Genomic DNA, 16,011 nt, shown 5'->3' on the forward strand with positions numbered 1-16,011 from the left:
GTATATGTGAGGCTATACCAAGCTCAATTGCCTATCACTATTAGAGAGGTGTAGAAAAACCGACTGCAACACTAAGAAGGGCACCAAAAATTATGGAAGTTTAAGAGGAAGACTGATTTTAAAACAAGATACCGAAATTGAGGCAAAATGTAGATCCTTCTGATAGTTTCATGTAGCCAACTCAGTTTTAGGAAGAGAAGTTGTTTAAGGTGATATTTGGGTGGGATTTATGTAAACTGAGTAGCAAGGAAAGGAGATGATTTACATTAAAACATAGTACAAGCAACCATCAAGTAGCAGTAGTTTTACTGCTGAAATTTGACTCTGGAGAATTTTTACAAAAACTCCACCCTTGGCCAGGCAGTGTAAGGCAAGAAAGGGGCCAGTGTGAAAGTAATAGTTTTAACCCGGAGTAATCCATGCGGATTTCTATTTCACCAGAATAATTTTACACCAGAAATATCCATACAGAATGCAAATACTGGTACCTCTGTCTGAAGTGCTCATTTACCACCAAGTGCCCTTGTTTCACTCAGTGTGTTTGCAAGGATGAACCACTCTATCATTTGTATCAGTAATGCAACTCCCACCCACATGTGCTTCAACCCCAGACTTGACTAATGCATGAATCTTTATGCTGTGCTCCTTATGAAATGCTGTGTCCTATCACGTTGCCACGACACAGCCGCTAGATTTATGGCTCTAACTAAATCATCCGATCATACCACTTCTGTGCTGTGTTTCTTCCATTACCACCTAATGTATCAAAAGCATCGATTTTACACTTGCCAGCTTTCCTGCCGGAGCACTCCAAGGTCCTGCAGCACTTTATTACACCCCATGCCCACTCCCAGAGCTGTCATGCTAATGAGCCATGTGTCACTACTTTAATTTTTCTGAAGCAGGTCACAAAGCTCAATTCTCCCCTCATGTGGGAGAACCTAGAGTCCAATTCCTGAGCCGTCATGGTTGGCTGATTCTGAATAGTGCATATGATGACACAGGCTCTCATCTTACTGGCCTGGCCACCACAACATCCCTTCCCTCCCAAATGCTGAAAGAAATATGACCACTTACGGTTTCAGAATGCTTTTTCCTATTTGCAGCATACTCTACTTACCAAACACTTAATATCCTGAGGTGTCCAAAATGCTGAAATTATAACCTGCTTAACCTCAAAAATTCTGAGTGGCCAATTTTTATCTCTACAATAGGGGTCTTATTTAGACTGAAAGAAAATGAAAGACAGCATGATTAAGAGACTAAATTGGCAGGACACCTAGAAATACCCTGAAAACCTAGAGAAATTTAGCACAACAGAAAAAGGCTCAGATCCTTCAGAAAGGACCAATATATTTTATGACCTGCAGGTATGAATCCCTTCCAACTCCAGGTATTTTATGATTTCTATGAATTTACTGCCTTGCCAGGACATCACTTAGGAAAGGTAAGAAAGACAGGAAGTTAGAGTAGCAACCTTTAGGTTACCCTGAAAGCCATCTGCATCACATGTGCCACATTTCGTAGGCTTAATTTCTGAGTAATGTTGATGTCCTAAGATGTGAAAGAACTAGGAGGTAATTAATAAGGGCGAGCCCATCCTTCCTATTTTGACCACTCCTACTAATAAGGCTACTGGTTGTTTGAAAACCTTGATGAGCAAAAGGGGCAGATTTGGATTTCAGTAGCTTTGCTTGTTTTAGAATTTTAAACAGCATGTGAGCTGGGGAGAAATGCATCAACCATCATTCTACTAGCAATTGTTTTCCACATGGATTTGTGTTTTAGTGGTAGGAAGTAGCAGATTAAGATAGGAGGTCTGCCATTTGGCAGAGATTTTCTGGCATCACCATCCCTGGAAGTGTTCAGAAGGTGGTACCTGGGGACATGGTTTAGTGGAGAAGATGACAGTGCTGGATTAATGGTTGGACTTAGAGACCTCAGAGTCTTTTCCAGCCCTAATGATTCTCTGATACCATGAGGTAACATGGAGTCACATGGCCCACGTGTAACATGGGTCTTTCGCCCCACCACTGTTGTCTTTAGTGAATGGCTGTGTATTTTCATGCTACTTTGACATGTCAGTATTAGCTGACCTCTTGTAAACAGAAATACCATGCACTACATCTGAGTTTAATCACCTTCTGTCATACAATTTTACATTTTATCTTTTTGCTACGCTTTCTCTGCTTTAGATGGAAAAGGCCTAAACTACTAGGCTGCCATTAACAGACTTAATTACGACATGGAAAGAGAAAAAACATCTATTAAACCTGTCCTGTTAAAAGTGAGGGCAGACTGTGAAGATGTGCTATAAAAAGGCTGCCTAAAATTTGCAGCATCACTATCCCTTACCTACAGAGACAGAGAACGTGTTAGAAGCCAGCAGTAAAGCCCTGAGACTGAAGGCATCAGCTGGAATGAGAGGGAATACAACAGTATTTTTAATTCTTAATCTAAAACTAAGAATATGAAAATTTCCAAAACTTCTAAGGAGCAAACAATGGTGATTATCCCACACTCTATTTATGTAAGAGTCAAGCATTTAGGTCACTTGGCCAAGGTCACCAACTGTCACCAGACACCATTTTTTTGACTGGTGTTGACTCTGGATTTTCATGCGCTACTTACGACAAAATACAGACCTTGCAGTCGTAGATTTTGAGCTAATGCCAATCATGCATTTAAAGCACCATGCCAGATATTCCATCTCTTTTGGGGACTTTTTTTCACAATTCATATGGCAGGACTTAAAAACAAACAAAACTTTTAACCCTTCAAATTCTGGTGTTTTCCAAACTGCCATCAAAATGCATTTTTATGTCGGGTGTGTACACTAGGGCTTGTAGTCCTCAAAAGCTTAACCCAATTGACTCTTAAAGAACTGGGACAGTCTTTCATATAAAGCTTTTCGCATCAAAGATTTCTTCTGTGCCATAACTGGCTGTCACATCAGCTCTACTACCAAGCATGGGCACAATGGGCTTGGTCCTGCTGTTAGGACACGTGGTTAAGGACCGCCCTCCCTTGAACAAATATCCTACTGCTTTGCACCCAGGTGCACATGGGAAGCACTTCAAAGGATACATCATGGCTCATACACATATAGCAAGAAGCTGCACGATCCTCTCATGTATCATTTCAAGTATCATCGTTCAGAAAAATCACACTAGATGCACAGAAAACACTTTTTCTTCTGAATTACTGCCTCAAATCTTTTTTAACCTGATCCTTTCCCTTCTACTCAGAGCCTCAAAAGCTTCCACCCAAAATACCTAAAGCTATCATCGCTTTAGGTGAAGAATTTTTTGGGGTCGCATGATGGTTTGAAAGCTGTGGTTGAGATTAATAGTGTGCTACAATAAACACAGTGAATAATGCAAAGCCCAGAAACTATGGAGGAGGAAGTGGGGGGGATACATCTTCTGAGGCTATGCAGTTATTGGATGTTTAGATTGAAAGAACACACAGGTCAGAGTGAGACTTCTGGCATCTTCTCCCTTACAAATTAATCACTGGTTCACAGTGACCAGCAAATTTCAGCTTATAAATAAAGTTCAAAGCCCCCAGGTCCTCATTTAAAAATGGAGACATATGGCATGCAAACAGCTAATGGAACAAGCCTTCCCAAAGTTTGAGCTCATTCCCAACTGAGAGATCCATTTCACAGTAATAACACAACACAGTCATGAGTACATGAGCTTCAGACTTCCTTCCTGTATTTTATAATACTCTGCACTTCCACAGCAGCTTTTATCTGGAGAGTGGAAAAAGTTCTGATGAACATCAGTTATGACTTTTCAAAGTGTAGAAGGCACTGTGGGAACTGATAACATACACAGACCCTCAGCCATACAGGCCTCAGCTCAGAGATGACACACACCCAGAAACAAACAGTCCAATGTTGCGCACACAAAAATCTGAAAAGATTTAGAAAAAAACATTAGCTTACTCTCTGAAACCTGACATCTGCAAGTTTGGAGCCACAGGTCCCTTCTTGTCTACTTGTTCACCATAGTGTAAACCAAGTCTAGCTCCAGTAATATCATACAGATAAGGAAACAGTTCAGAAGGATACCGAATCCTAAGGTTTGTTGTATCTCTCACTTGCAACTGAAAAAAATGGAGGTTTTGTATCTGAGAAGCCTGTGGCAGAAATCAGAAGGCTGAATTCCTAGTACTCACTCCAGTGTCTGGACAGCTCTGCCTTCAATGTTTTGTTGTTCTAAAGCTGCCCTGAAAGCATTTTTTCCACACAGAATCTACTGCTTTGGGGGCTTTGTTTCATGTTAGTCACAAATCTCAGTATAACCTGAGGTAGACCAAAACACTGGCAGTCCTGCAGTGAAAAAGCATCTAATGGGCCATAAATTAATGTTTCATTTCCTTTAATAGTGTAATGAATAATTCCTTCTTCAGAGCAAGATTTTGTTGTACATTTGATAGTTACTCTATAAAGAAAGAAATGGGTTTTTTTAACGTCAAAGTGATCAAAGCCAGAACGCTGCTATTTTTGTTTGTGGTCTTGTAGCTTGACTCTTCAAACAGTTTTTTCTCCCCAGTTTTGTACAAAGGTAAAAAAAAAAAAATCCATCTCAGATGAGACCTTGCACAGCTTGTCAAATTTCAACCCACAGTGAATTTTTTTGCAGATATAAACCCCTGAAAGTAGGTGTTTCTAATGGAAATGCTGACATAACCTTAACTATACCAATACTGCCATAATGCTCAGGTTACCAGGAATATTTCTGCTGCCAATTCCGTTTAACAAGTCTGAATGCATATAATTTGTTCCAGTTGTCTTTCCTTGGAGTGGGGCTCCTTTGTGCACACTTTCCAATGTGGCTTGCATTAAAAGAAAGAAAAAATCCCTCCTACTCCTATGTTAATTCATATACACACTGATATGGCTTTATCACAGCTAAAAAGCTATAAATCTGCTTTAACTGCTCAGTCTGTTCCCTGGCCTGGAAAGGTGACTTGTTTCATTTTAGCCCATCACTGAATGTGACAATCATAACCTTGCTTCATTCTTTCTGAGATATTTATTCCTTGCAAAAAAACCTCCCAAAAGCCCCCAACCTGCCTCTCTGTGTATTCATATTACCCTCTCCTGACCAAATGTCCCTCTGCTAGAGTCAAAAAGACTTGATCTGGGTCAGGATTTGACCCTGGCTATGCAAGGAATCTAATCCAACTGCCTCCCACCCATACCAGCGATAAGAATCTAGTCCTATAGCAAATGATTTGCTTCTCACCTCTGGCTCATCCTAAAGCCAAACAGCTGCCAGGTTAAACAAATATTCTCAGGATGCAAAGTGAATTTGTGAGGTAAGAACTTAAGGGACAGCAAGGTAAGTGGGCACTTCTAGAGCCTCGTGTCCTCTGAAAGATCTGCAGCTCACACACTGACATCTCTCTGATCTTTCCTCCTAGAAGGAAGAGTGAAACAAGAGGAACAAAAACTCAACAGGATGGCTCCACTGCTCAGTGAATAAGAACAGGAATAATTCATGATCTGATCCTTCTCACAGCTGCCAGTTAATAGCTTCTTACTTGATCTTCAGGGTCTAAGAGGCAATGGCTGATGCTTGGAAACTCAAAACCTGAACCTTGTCATCTTTACATCAGAGAGAAATTCAGAGGAATTATGTGAGGACAAATTTTCAAATACATCAGTGAATTTTTGGAAGGTTTCATGAGTTTGACTGGACGTCTGTGAAACTGTGAAAATCAAGCCAAAATGGTCATCTCCATTAACATCTCCACTAACATCTCAGGGTTCTGGGGACCCATAGTCAAACACAGCTCTAGCCACAATGAGTGGAAAAAAAAGAAATCTCCTCAGGATAAATCAAACTCTGGTGGCTTGAAACGTCTCTATCCAAACTGAAAGCTTATGGTTAATAAGTTTCTTGTTTAGTTTCTGACTAAAATTAAAAGAGAGGAATTAAGGTTACAGTTTCTCAGGCTGAATTCTGAGCACGTTCCCCCATTAGAGCATAAATTAATTGAAAAATTATGTACAACCGATTTTCAAAATGTTTTTTTTTGAAGCACCTCAGCTAATCATCATTATTGTTTAAAAAATATTTTTTACTAAAGAATATTTTTAAAGTATTGCTAAACTGAACATCTTTTAAACCTTTCCTCTCCTTAGGATGCTTTTTACTAATTTTCTGTAATGTTGGGGAGGGGAGGAAGGGGAGGAGGGTGATGATGTTAAAAATTTTTTAATAGGAAATGCGATTCCAAAGAGTATTTAAAACTTTTTAAAAGACACTTGGAAATTGATTGGCTATATCTTCCAATTCCTGTTTCCATTCTGTAATTATGAATTATCATTATGAGTAACACTGACTGCTAATGGACTCTGCAAATCTCTGATAAAGGATGCAGAGATTAATTGCTATTCTTACTTAACACACTTGCTTGAGTAGTAAAAAAGAAGCAATAGAAAGCACTGTGCAAGGACAAAACACAGCAAGAGAATAGATCCTCTGTTCATAAGCTTTTTTGGAAAGAAAAATGAAAGCCTTCCATAAAAGAAAATTGAATTTAATTGGAATTTATTGTTAGTTTTTAGATGAGAAAAATATCAATTATTCAGATTACATTATCAAAGGTTCTTTTGCTCTCCTCAGTCAGATTCCTGAAAATTCTCCACTTCTAAGACATCTCACATGATACTATTCCTTCTTCAAAATCCTTTAATATTCAGTGTCTTTTGGCCTCCCTGCTGCAGTTTTCATCTCTCTGTACTTTCTGTCCTGGTGCTGTAAACACCTAACCCTGTGCTTGAGCAGGACTCCTGCAGGACAACTGCTGTGTCTGAATTCTGACCCAGAGATCAGAGGAGCGCTGCCTGATGCAAAGCAGGCTGATGCTGCTGCGTTCAGCCTTTCAGCTGCTCACACCGGGCTGCTGGGTGAGCCTGAGAACAGCCGTCGCTGTGTGGCAGACTCTGCAGCACCAACCACATCATGGATACAAAAGAAAGTAACACTGAGCACTCATAGACAGATTAAAAACTTTCAGCAGAAAGTGCCCTGTGTTTCAAGAAGATTGCTTCCCTCTAGATCTGGAGGAAATCCAGCCATAGTACCAGCAGTGGCAGATGATCTGGTCAGTTACTCACTGCAAATTGCCAGAAATGCAACATTTATATAAAATTGAACTATTTGACAAAAGCCAGACAAGGCTACAGGAGTCCCCAGCAGCCTTTCTATGAAGGATTTATCTTCTTAAATTTGGGCTGAATCACTGAATATAAAAGTGGAAAGCTCTGACTGAAAGGTAGGAAAGGGAGGTAAATTACAGACTGTGATTGTATGTAACAGCCCAAGGCTGCTTTTTAAAGATTTAAAAAAACCCCAAACTTTAAAGAAAATAGGTTACAAATCAGGAGGCCCGGATTTAGTCAGAAATGAAAATTAAAATCTCAGGGGGATTTACTGCTTCAAATTGTACAGCACTCCAAAGAAGAAAAGGTGGCAAAAGTAATGCATGAACCTTCATTAACTCCATGACCATGGATTTTGTTGATCAAGCAGCTCATTCATACAGATGCCACTCTGCAGAAGCAGCATGGTGTGGCTGCTGGGGGCAAACTGATCCTGTATTTTCCATTGTATTTTCCACCAAAATCACGGATCATCGAGAAACCACACTTGTCTCCCAGGACCTAACCTTAAAATATTTATGCATGTACTCAACATGGATTTCCCTCCGTGTCCACTGTCAATGTAACCTGTGCCGAGGTAAGGGCTGCACCATCCAAGCTTTACGCAACTTTCAACCCTCCTCTCGGAATTCAAAGTGCAATAATACCGAGAATCATGCCTGCCTTCCCCCTCCCCCTCTCTCTCCAGCAGCAATGTCACTTCAGGTGACTGGCATCACGATCCTCCACTGCTTCTTCTTCCATGAAAAATGCCCCTATAGTGGTAGAAAAGGTGCAAAACTCACTAAGCAGTGGTGAGCAACAAGTTTTTGTAATAGAGATGTATTTGAGGGAGAAACCAAAGAAATTGGGGTGCATATATTCAGAGGTGGGTGATAAGACTCCAAACTGTATTAGACCCTTCCCAGAGAGACTTCGGTAGATTTTACCTCCAGTATCACCAAAGTAAAGTCATTTCTAGGACCAGAGAGTCAGTTTTAGATATTCTTACAATTTTCTGGTATTGCTTTACTTCTACTAGAATTAAATAAAATCCATGCTCTGGTCTCAAAAACTGCATTAGTATTTGAAAATACTAAAATGCCCCAAACCAGAGGTGAGTTGGGATTTTGTGGCTCCCATGTGCAGAGGATGTTTCAAGTGACTACATCCAGCCTTCCTGTCTTCCTGATACAATCAGCTTGGAGAAACACACCAGACCCCACCAAATGACAAATGCACACTTCTCATGGAATGCCTGCTCACTGACGGAGGAGCTGGAAGAAGTCACACATTTCAGCTTTGACTATGAGGCAACACAGTCTATGTTCTCAAAGGAATTTGGATGTCAGTTTTCCACCAATTTCATGTATCTTTCCAAATCTGTTCTTTGTCACTCTGTACAACAGCCATTTCCCTACCTCAGACCTACTGTGCTGGGCAGAGAGGTACTTCCTAATGTCCCCGGTGCCAGAGCTGTGGATGCTGAAGGGACGTGGGCAGCAGAGCTCATGCTGATGTGCTTCTCCTGAACACCATTTCCTAAAGGCACTTGATTTTTTTAAATGTATTTTTCATGTCATTTACTGGTTCAAATGGAAGAAAGTTGCCATTGATGAGCTAATCACCCACATCTACAGCCCTCCTTGGCTAGTGCTCAACCTTTCTCATGGTCAATATCCTCCCTACAGGCCCTCTTGCTCATGCTTCCTCTCCCACACCCTTGTCAGGGACTGCATGTTCTGATCCAGCACAGCAGTTTTTAAGTTTCATAGTGCAACCAGATTAAAGACTGGACGCCTTTAGACAGTTCTGACTTCTCCTGAGTCCTATGCATGCATACCTACACAGCAGTATACATAACAAACCTGAAAAACTAATTAGTGTTTCTTAATGTCCACCAAGATACCACAGGTCAGATGACTTTTCAAATAGTGCTGAAATCCTAAAATTAGGAAATGTTAAGGTTTCTAAACGGAACCATCCTGAGATGTTCCAGAGAGACAGCGCTGTTTAGTCTGCAGAAGGGAAGGTGTGTGACCTTTTGATGCTTAAAGGGGGATTATGAGGAAGATGGAGACTTTGTACAACTGCTTGTACTCATAGGACAAGGGATAATGGTTTTTAACTAAAAGAGGATAGATTTAAATGTCATATAAGGGAGGAATTATTTGAGAATGAAAAAGCACTGGCACAGGTTGCCTGGAGAAGCTGTGGCTGCCTCATCCCTGGAAGTGTTCAAGGCCAGGTTGGATGGGGTTTGGAGCAACCTGGTCTAGTGGAAGAGGTCCCTGCCCATGGCAGGGAGTTGGAAAAAGGCGATGATTAAAGGCCCTTCCAATCCAAAGCATTCTAGGATTCTATGAAATGGAGACATTCACACCTTAGTTACATAGGGTAATTTTAGGTAAAGTAAAAAGCCTTCTGGTTTTGACATACATTAAAAAAAAAAAAAAAAAAAGAAAGGGTCCAAATCTGAAAAATCTCTTTTTCCTTAAAATTATGTACCTGCTGATATTATAGGTACAATAAAAATTTGGACTTTCAATGTTGTAAATTACTTAGAAATAAAGAAAATCAAACAATGGTTTGTAATGCATCTAACACAAAACTCAAAGCCCTAAAAGATGCCCATGTATTTATATACATATTAGCTGGTTGCAGCCTGCATTTGAAAGTTTAGGTGGACATTTTTCTGGAAGTGTAAAAATAATATTACGGACAATATTATCTTTCTGGAATGAAAGGAACTTAGATAAAGAATAGCCTACTGTATCTTCAAAAAGTAGCATGTTTCTTAAGTTCCATGTGCATTATATTTGCAATTTACATGGGGATTTGTAACAGCGGTGCTGCTCCCTGGGTGTTACTTACTTTGGATGGACTTCTCTAAGGCTGAGTTTACACAGCTGTGGTAGGAAAACCTAGCCACAATCAATTAAAAAGTGCAACACAAATCCTTTAGACAGCATTCTCAGGCTGTCCTGCTGTTGAGACAGCTACTATTCTCCGAGAACGAGTGCTCTAACTGTATTAAACTTAGTCTAACCAAAATAAGCTTTTACTAATTTTCACCATTTAAGGAACATAAAGACCTGCCTTTGTCATTTAAAATTTAAGCTGACTAAGCCTCATAGAAACAGAACGTTAAAGAACTAAAGCAATTAAATCCATTTACAGAGGTTAGAAGAGTCCCTGGGTTTTAGACATGATGGGCTTGTATGGTCTGGGCTTGTCATTCATGTGAACTTTCACATTAAGGGTTGATAGGTGGCAAAATAAGTCACCTTTGTTTTCCTCTTGATAGCAGAGTGACGCTGAGCTGATCCTAGCAGGTCACCAGTATCCTGGCATTACCTGCACTTCTGATTACTAAACAACTAGAATAAGCAGGCAAATGAGACCCCAGACGCCCTGTCTTTGTGTGGGACATATTTATTACCAACCTACTGAATCCTGCACACAAAGAAGGCCTCAGGGAATGTAGCATGTCTACAAGCTGATGCAAAAAGCACTGAGAAAAAAAAAAAAAAGGATAAATAAGGAGGCAGCTGAAAAGCCTGAAGTCTAACTAACTCACCAGCACATTGATAGTACAATAATGTGGCCAACCCACTGTGGATTCTGAACAAGGCTTTTTTTTTTGTTTTTCAGCTAATAAGTAAAAGAAGAGATTAAGGTTTTTAATTTTGCTTGCTCTTTCTTCCTTCTTTTCACCTGGAGGGTGTGCATGTATGTGTACATATGTATTTCCTAAATGACCAAAGAGAAAGTACATCCAATCACATCGTGATGTGGAAAACATGAGGTGGAGTGTGAGTTTGGTTTTATTTCCAACAAGAGGATGATCGGCATTATTTCAGATTTCCATGTTCTGTGACTGCAAGCAGTCAGATGTGTGTATTATAGGGCGGGAGGGGAAGGGTGAAGCGGAACAGAGGATATGAATTTTAATCAGTTTCCTGAATGAATACAACACTGTATTTCACCCTACTCTCCTTAGGATGACAATTCATAGCAGATAACCTTCTCCTTTGAAAAACCTTGAAGGGAAAGTTTGTTTTACCATAACAAATGCAACAAAAGAAGAGGGAAGCCGGGAAAGGGGGAGGGCAGACAAATTAAATGTCAAACTTTCTCTCGTTACTTGAAGATAACAGCATACTAGGAAACCTTCTTAGAAGCTTAACATAAATGCAGTTAAGCTGTTGCCAGCTGCAGTAAACCTCTCTCTCACCTTTCTTTCTCTCTTTCAAGAGATCTTTGAATGCCTTCTCCTTCATCATAAATCAGACCTGCGAGCAATTATCACTCAAGCCGGATGGCAGCGGCCTGAGTGGCCACTGCTGTAATCTGCACTTTGTCAGGTTACACTACCCTTGATGAAGTTTCACATTTCTTTGCCAATGAGTGTTACCTCTCCATTTATGACTCACTATCTTTGCAGCAGAGAACTGTAAATTTCATTCCTCTCCTTGTAAATTGCTTAAGCGTCATGGACCATCCGGCGGTGCCGAGCACCTTCACCAGCCCATCAGGGTGTCTCAGAGCATCCCAACAGGATGTAGTTCTGCTGCTGTTCCTCAAACACCACCCCTGAGCACCTCGGAGGGAGACTGGACACAGACACCCTTCTCTGGTGCCGATACCACTGTCACAACTATCAAAGGAACTCTTCGTATTCGACATCCCGTCCTATCCATGCTGCCCTTGGGTGACAGGTTCCTCACAAGGTCTGGCTCCGCCGGCCTCCAGGCTGCACCTTGCCGCCCTCACAGAGAAGAGGGAGGCTCTTTAGCCAGTCTTTCAGCCAGGAGTTAATAAAATAAAAAAGTCAAACCACCCCGAATTTCCACCCCCGCCAAAGGAAGCGGGCTCCAGCCCTCAAGTGACGCCAAGTGTGTGAGCGCTGCCCGGGTACCGCACGGGGCTGCGCGTCCCGCACCGCCGCCAGCCAGCAGCGCGCACGGCACCCGGCACCGACCCGCCCGAAGCTCCCCTTCCCAACCTCTGCCAGGCGGCTTTCAACTTTCTAACTAAAACCCCCAAACCGACCCAAAGAGCACACCCGCTCCCCCAACCAACCTACATCCCCGCGCACAGCTGACAAGACGGGCATGAAGAAGTAGGCAGAGAGAGAGGAAAGAAAGAGAGAGCGAGAGAGTCACTCACCGTTGGCGGCGACACAGAGGTTTCCAGAGCCACTTTGAACTAAGAATGACTGAGGGACAAACTCTTCCTCAGAGTCCGAGCCCGCGGCCGCCCGGACAGCGCCGTCGCCCAGCGACCGCCCCGGGCCCTCATTGGCCGGCGGCGAGGGGAGAGGGGAGGGGGACTGCGAGCGGGGGGTGGAGGAGGCGGACGAACAGGGCAGGGGGGGACCTGCGGGCCACAGACACACACACACACAGAGAAGGGAGGGGGGAAAAAACACAGAAAAAATAAAATGAACAAAAAAACCCACGGCAAAACACGGACAGAGAGACAATAAAAGTCGAACAGGGGCACGAGGGAAGGCCGCCCCCCCACCCCGCCGCCCGCCCCAGCGGGGCAGCCCTGCCTGAGGGGCGGCCGACTGCACGTATCTGACCCCGTTACCTGCTGCCCCTCGGGCTGTTACTGTCCTTTAAAACTCCTATCCTCTAATACCCATCCTTTAAACCTCGCATCCGTCAGGTTTTTTTTTTTTTTTTTTTTTGTTTTTTTTTTTTTCGGTTTGGTTTGGCTTTTTAAAGATTTTGACATTGGCGAGAGCCCCTGGTGCGAGATGCGCTTTGTTCCCACGGCATGGGCGCTCACTGTCAATGAGTCGTACTCATTGATGCGGCCGCGCTCCGTCTTACTAACTGGAAAGCTTTCCTCGACGTATTGTGAGGTGAATTATTTCAGATTCCGTGTGAAAAGTGTAAAGTCCTTTTGGGGATTGGTTTAACAATTCCCTTCCCTCTAGTTTATAAAGCAAACAGCGCAAGACCTCCACCGTGCAGGCAAGACGTGGAGGAAAGATGCGGACACTGCTATGCGGGGTAGAAGCAACTCAGCAAACCTCCACACTGATAACGGGGCAGAAGCACAGTTCGCACCAGAGTCACTTCGTTGATTAAATGATGAAAAACACAACAAATCGGGTTCTAAGATTATATTTTACATAGAGCTGTGCCTGACTGAGGGAGAGCTACTGACTGCAAGGAAATTGAATCAGATATGTGTAAGTTAAGTAGATCAAATTGGAAAAGCACACTGTAAGCAATTAGTGGTTATCAGGGTCTCATTCCAATCATATTTTTAAACAAAACTGGGAAATCAGAAGTGCCAGATTGGCAAAAAAACTATCAGGGAAATATAGAGGTCAGATATGTGCAGTACATCAATAAAAACAGGGAATATGAACACAGACATATAATACAGGACAATGCATTTAAACATGAGCTTTCCCCCTTGCTACATTTGATCTGAAAGTCATAATGATTAATCTCCCACATTTTCCCAAATACTGAAATGTTATCATGCAAAATCCGTCCAAATAAAAGAACAGAGAGCAGAAAAAAACCAGCAAACTTTAAAAATCATATGTTTCTAAAAAAACCATATTTTGAACATAGCATAGCTCACAACATAGCTGTACAATATTTCTTTCTAAACACAACATGAACACTTTAGAAAAGGATACAAATCCGAAACAATAAAGTGGGTTTAACATTTAAATCCCCCAAAGCTGGTTCTGCTATATTTCCTTCCACCCTGGTCATTAGCTTTTCTCATCATAAGCCCTTGGATGTCACCTCCTTGCCATATGCCCGTCTTATAAATTGCTAGTTATAATCAGAGAAGAAATTGTGGCATCAGAGGCAAACCCTGGGGTCCAAGGAGAATACAGGACTGTGCCTGTGCTTAGAGACACTTGTCACCCAAAGAAGAAAAGCCAGTGTTGGTTGAGAGCCTATGTGTGAACAGCAGACTATGTAGCACGCAGAATGAGAGTCGAAACTGAGCCCTGTGTGTTTTGTTATGATCAGCAGTGGAGTTGTCTGGATCATCTTCTTTCTGACAACTCTCCAGACAGGGAAGTTCCTCTGTTAGGAATGCAGCTTTTAAGGAATTTGCAGCCCACTTTACACTCCCTGACCCTTTTTATGGTGCCAAGGCTGTAACCTTCCCATTGTGCTAACTACTGGTAGGACCCAGAGACAGACAGGAAGAAAAAGGAGGACGTGCAAGTGGATGAGCACTGCTTTCCTCGTCACAGTCCCTGACATGTAAACTGAGATTCAGCTCTAATTCTGACCTGCTTTTGAAGAAGCAAAGTCTATTCTGTGTCATCCTATTTGTGGCAAGAGATTTGATGAGTCCTGACATGTAACAAAGTTTAAATCAGGACTTTGATTTGCTATGCTTTTATTACAAAACAGGGTGACATGTATTTCTTATCCTGTGTAGTCAGAGGCTGAATTTTAGTGTAATGATGACTGAAATGGAAAAGAAGTGTTAAATCAACGTCTTCCTATAGACCCATACAGTTTTTCTGTGTACTTTGTAAGGAGAGGACACATTTTTCCAGCCATTGAGAAAGAAAATCTAGATTAAAAAATTATTTCAAGGCTTTGATTAATTTACTCAAACACCAGTGAAATGTATAAAAGGAAGGTTAATGGTGTGGATACCGAACAAAAAAACAAAAACGAAAAAAAAAACAAACAAAAAAAAAAAACAAAAACAAAAAACCACCAAAACAAAGCAACTATGGACAATTACAGTAGAGCCCCAAAGCTCTCCCTGTGTTTTGTTTAGACAGAATGCTTGGCATAGCTATACATGAATTCTGTATTCTGGACATAAAGAGCAAGAGTAGAATAAGCTGAATTTGGAATTGTCACCCTAAAAGCAAAATGTCAGTGCTTTTGTCAGTCCACATCAGAAAGTTTCTGCTATTTCCACATGGTTGCAAGTTGTTGTTTTTTTTAGTAGGAGCTTTCCCCATCTCTCACTGTTGCTGTTTCGGCAAGGATAGAAAAAAAAACAACAACAAAAAACAAAAAAACAAAAAAAACCCCCCAAACAACCCTCCCCTCCCCCCCCCCCCCCCAAAAAAAAACAACCAAAACCTTTTTAATGGCAACTTTGGGTTTTAATCAACTACACCATTGCAGAGCACATGTGAGAAGATCCCGTGGGTTTTCACGGTCGTTAGGTGCACTTCCAGCACTGCATGAGCTGACCTTTACAAGGGAAGATTCCCTAGGAATTGTGCATACTAACCACTCAGGGCTGCGCTGCTGTGAAGGGCACCAGCACATACCACTGTGCTCCCTCGAAAATTGCCTTTTGGGCATGAATGACAGGGTGGATTCAACAGGAGATTTTGCCAGCTGCTGGATGGAAGGTGTGCACTAGGCAACACTGCTGACAGTATCCAATTAAAATGCACGGGAAGCAAAGCAATACCTTTTTTTTTTAACAAGTCAACAAAGCTGTAAGGCAAGCATGTGTTAAGTTGTGGATCCTTTAAGAGAATTGCCTCCTTTTTTCCTGCTTGGACAGAAAACCAAGAATTAAATCTGACCTTTTCACAAAAATTAAACTGAGAGAGAGGCAAAAGCTACAAGTTTGTTTCCTTCTCAGACAAGTATCTCATTGAATTTACTGCAACTGTAGGTCCAAGTAAAACAAGTAGGATTTGTCCCATAGACTTTCATTCCAGCTGCCAGAGCAAAATTTCTAATTGATTAGAGCAAAATGAATTTGCAGCAATACTGGGTCGCCATGGAACCTGAGCAAGTAGGACAACTTACTTTGCAGAATGTGCTGTTTCTCCTTCAAAAATGCAGAACAGAAGGACTAGATAACACATT

General features: G+C 41.7%; 1 protein-coding gene across 12 annotated transcripts in view; it reads right to left on the bottom strand.

Annotated features, from left to right (window-relative positions):
- The window catches only part of TENM4 (teneurin transmembrane protein 4), a 1,208,276-nt gene that overhangs the window by 249,153 nt on the left and 943,112 nt on the right, over positions 1 to 16,011 (bottom strand). The window contains exon 7 of one of the 12 annotated variants that reach the window (XM_066175602.1): positions 12,335 to 12,544. The exons of the other annotated variants lie outside the window; for them this stretch is intronic. Within the exon in view, the coding sequence (XP_066031699.1) occupies positions 12,335 to 12,544 (210 nt within the window). The remainder of the gene's footprint in view (positions 1 to 12,334; positions 12,545 to 16,011) is intronic. 12 annotated transcript variants of the gene reach the window in all.

The sequence above is a fragment of the Chamaea fasciata genome, unplaced genomic scaffold (assembly GCF_029207755.1).
Source record: "Chamaea fasciata isolate MVZ Bird 193981 ecotype frontalis unplaced genomic scaffold, bChaFas1.0.hap1 SCAF_2, whole genome shotgun sequence".
NCBI lineage: Eukaryota > Metazoa > Chordata > Aves > Passeriformes > Sylviidae > Chamaea > Chamaea fasciata.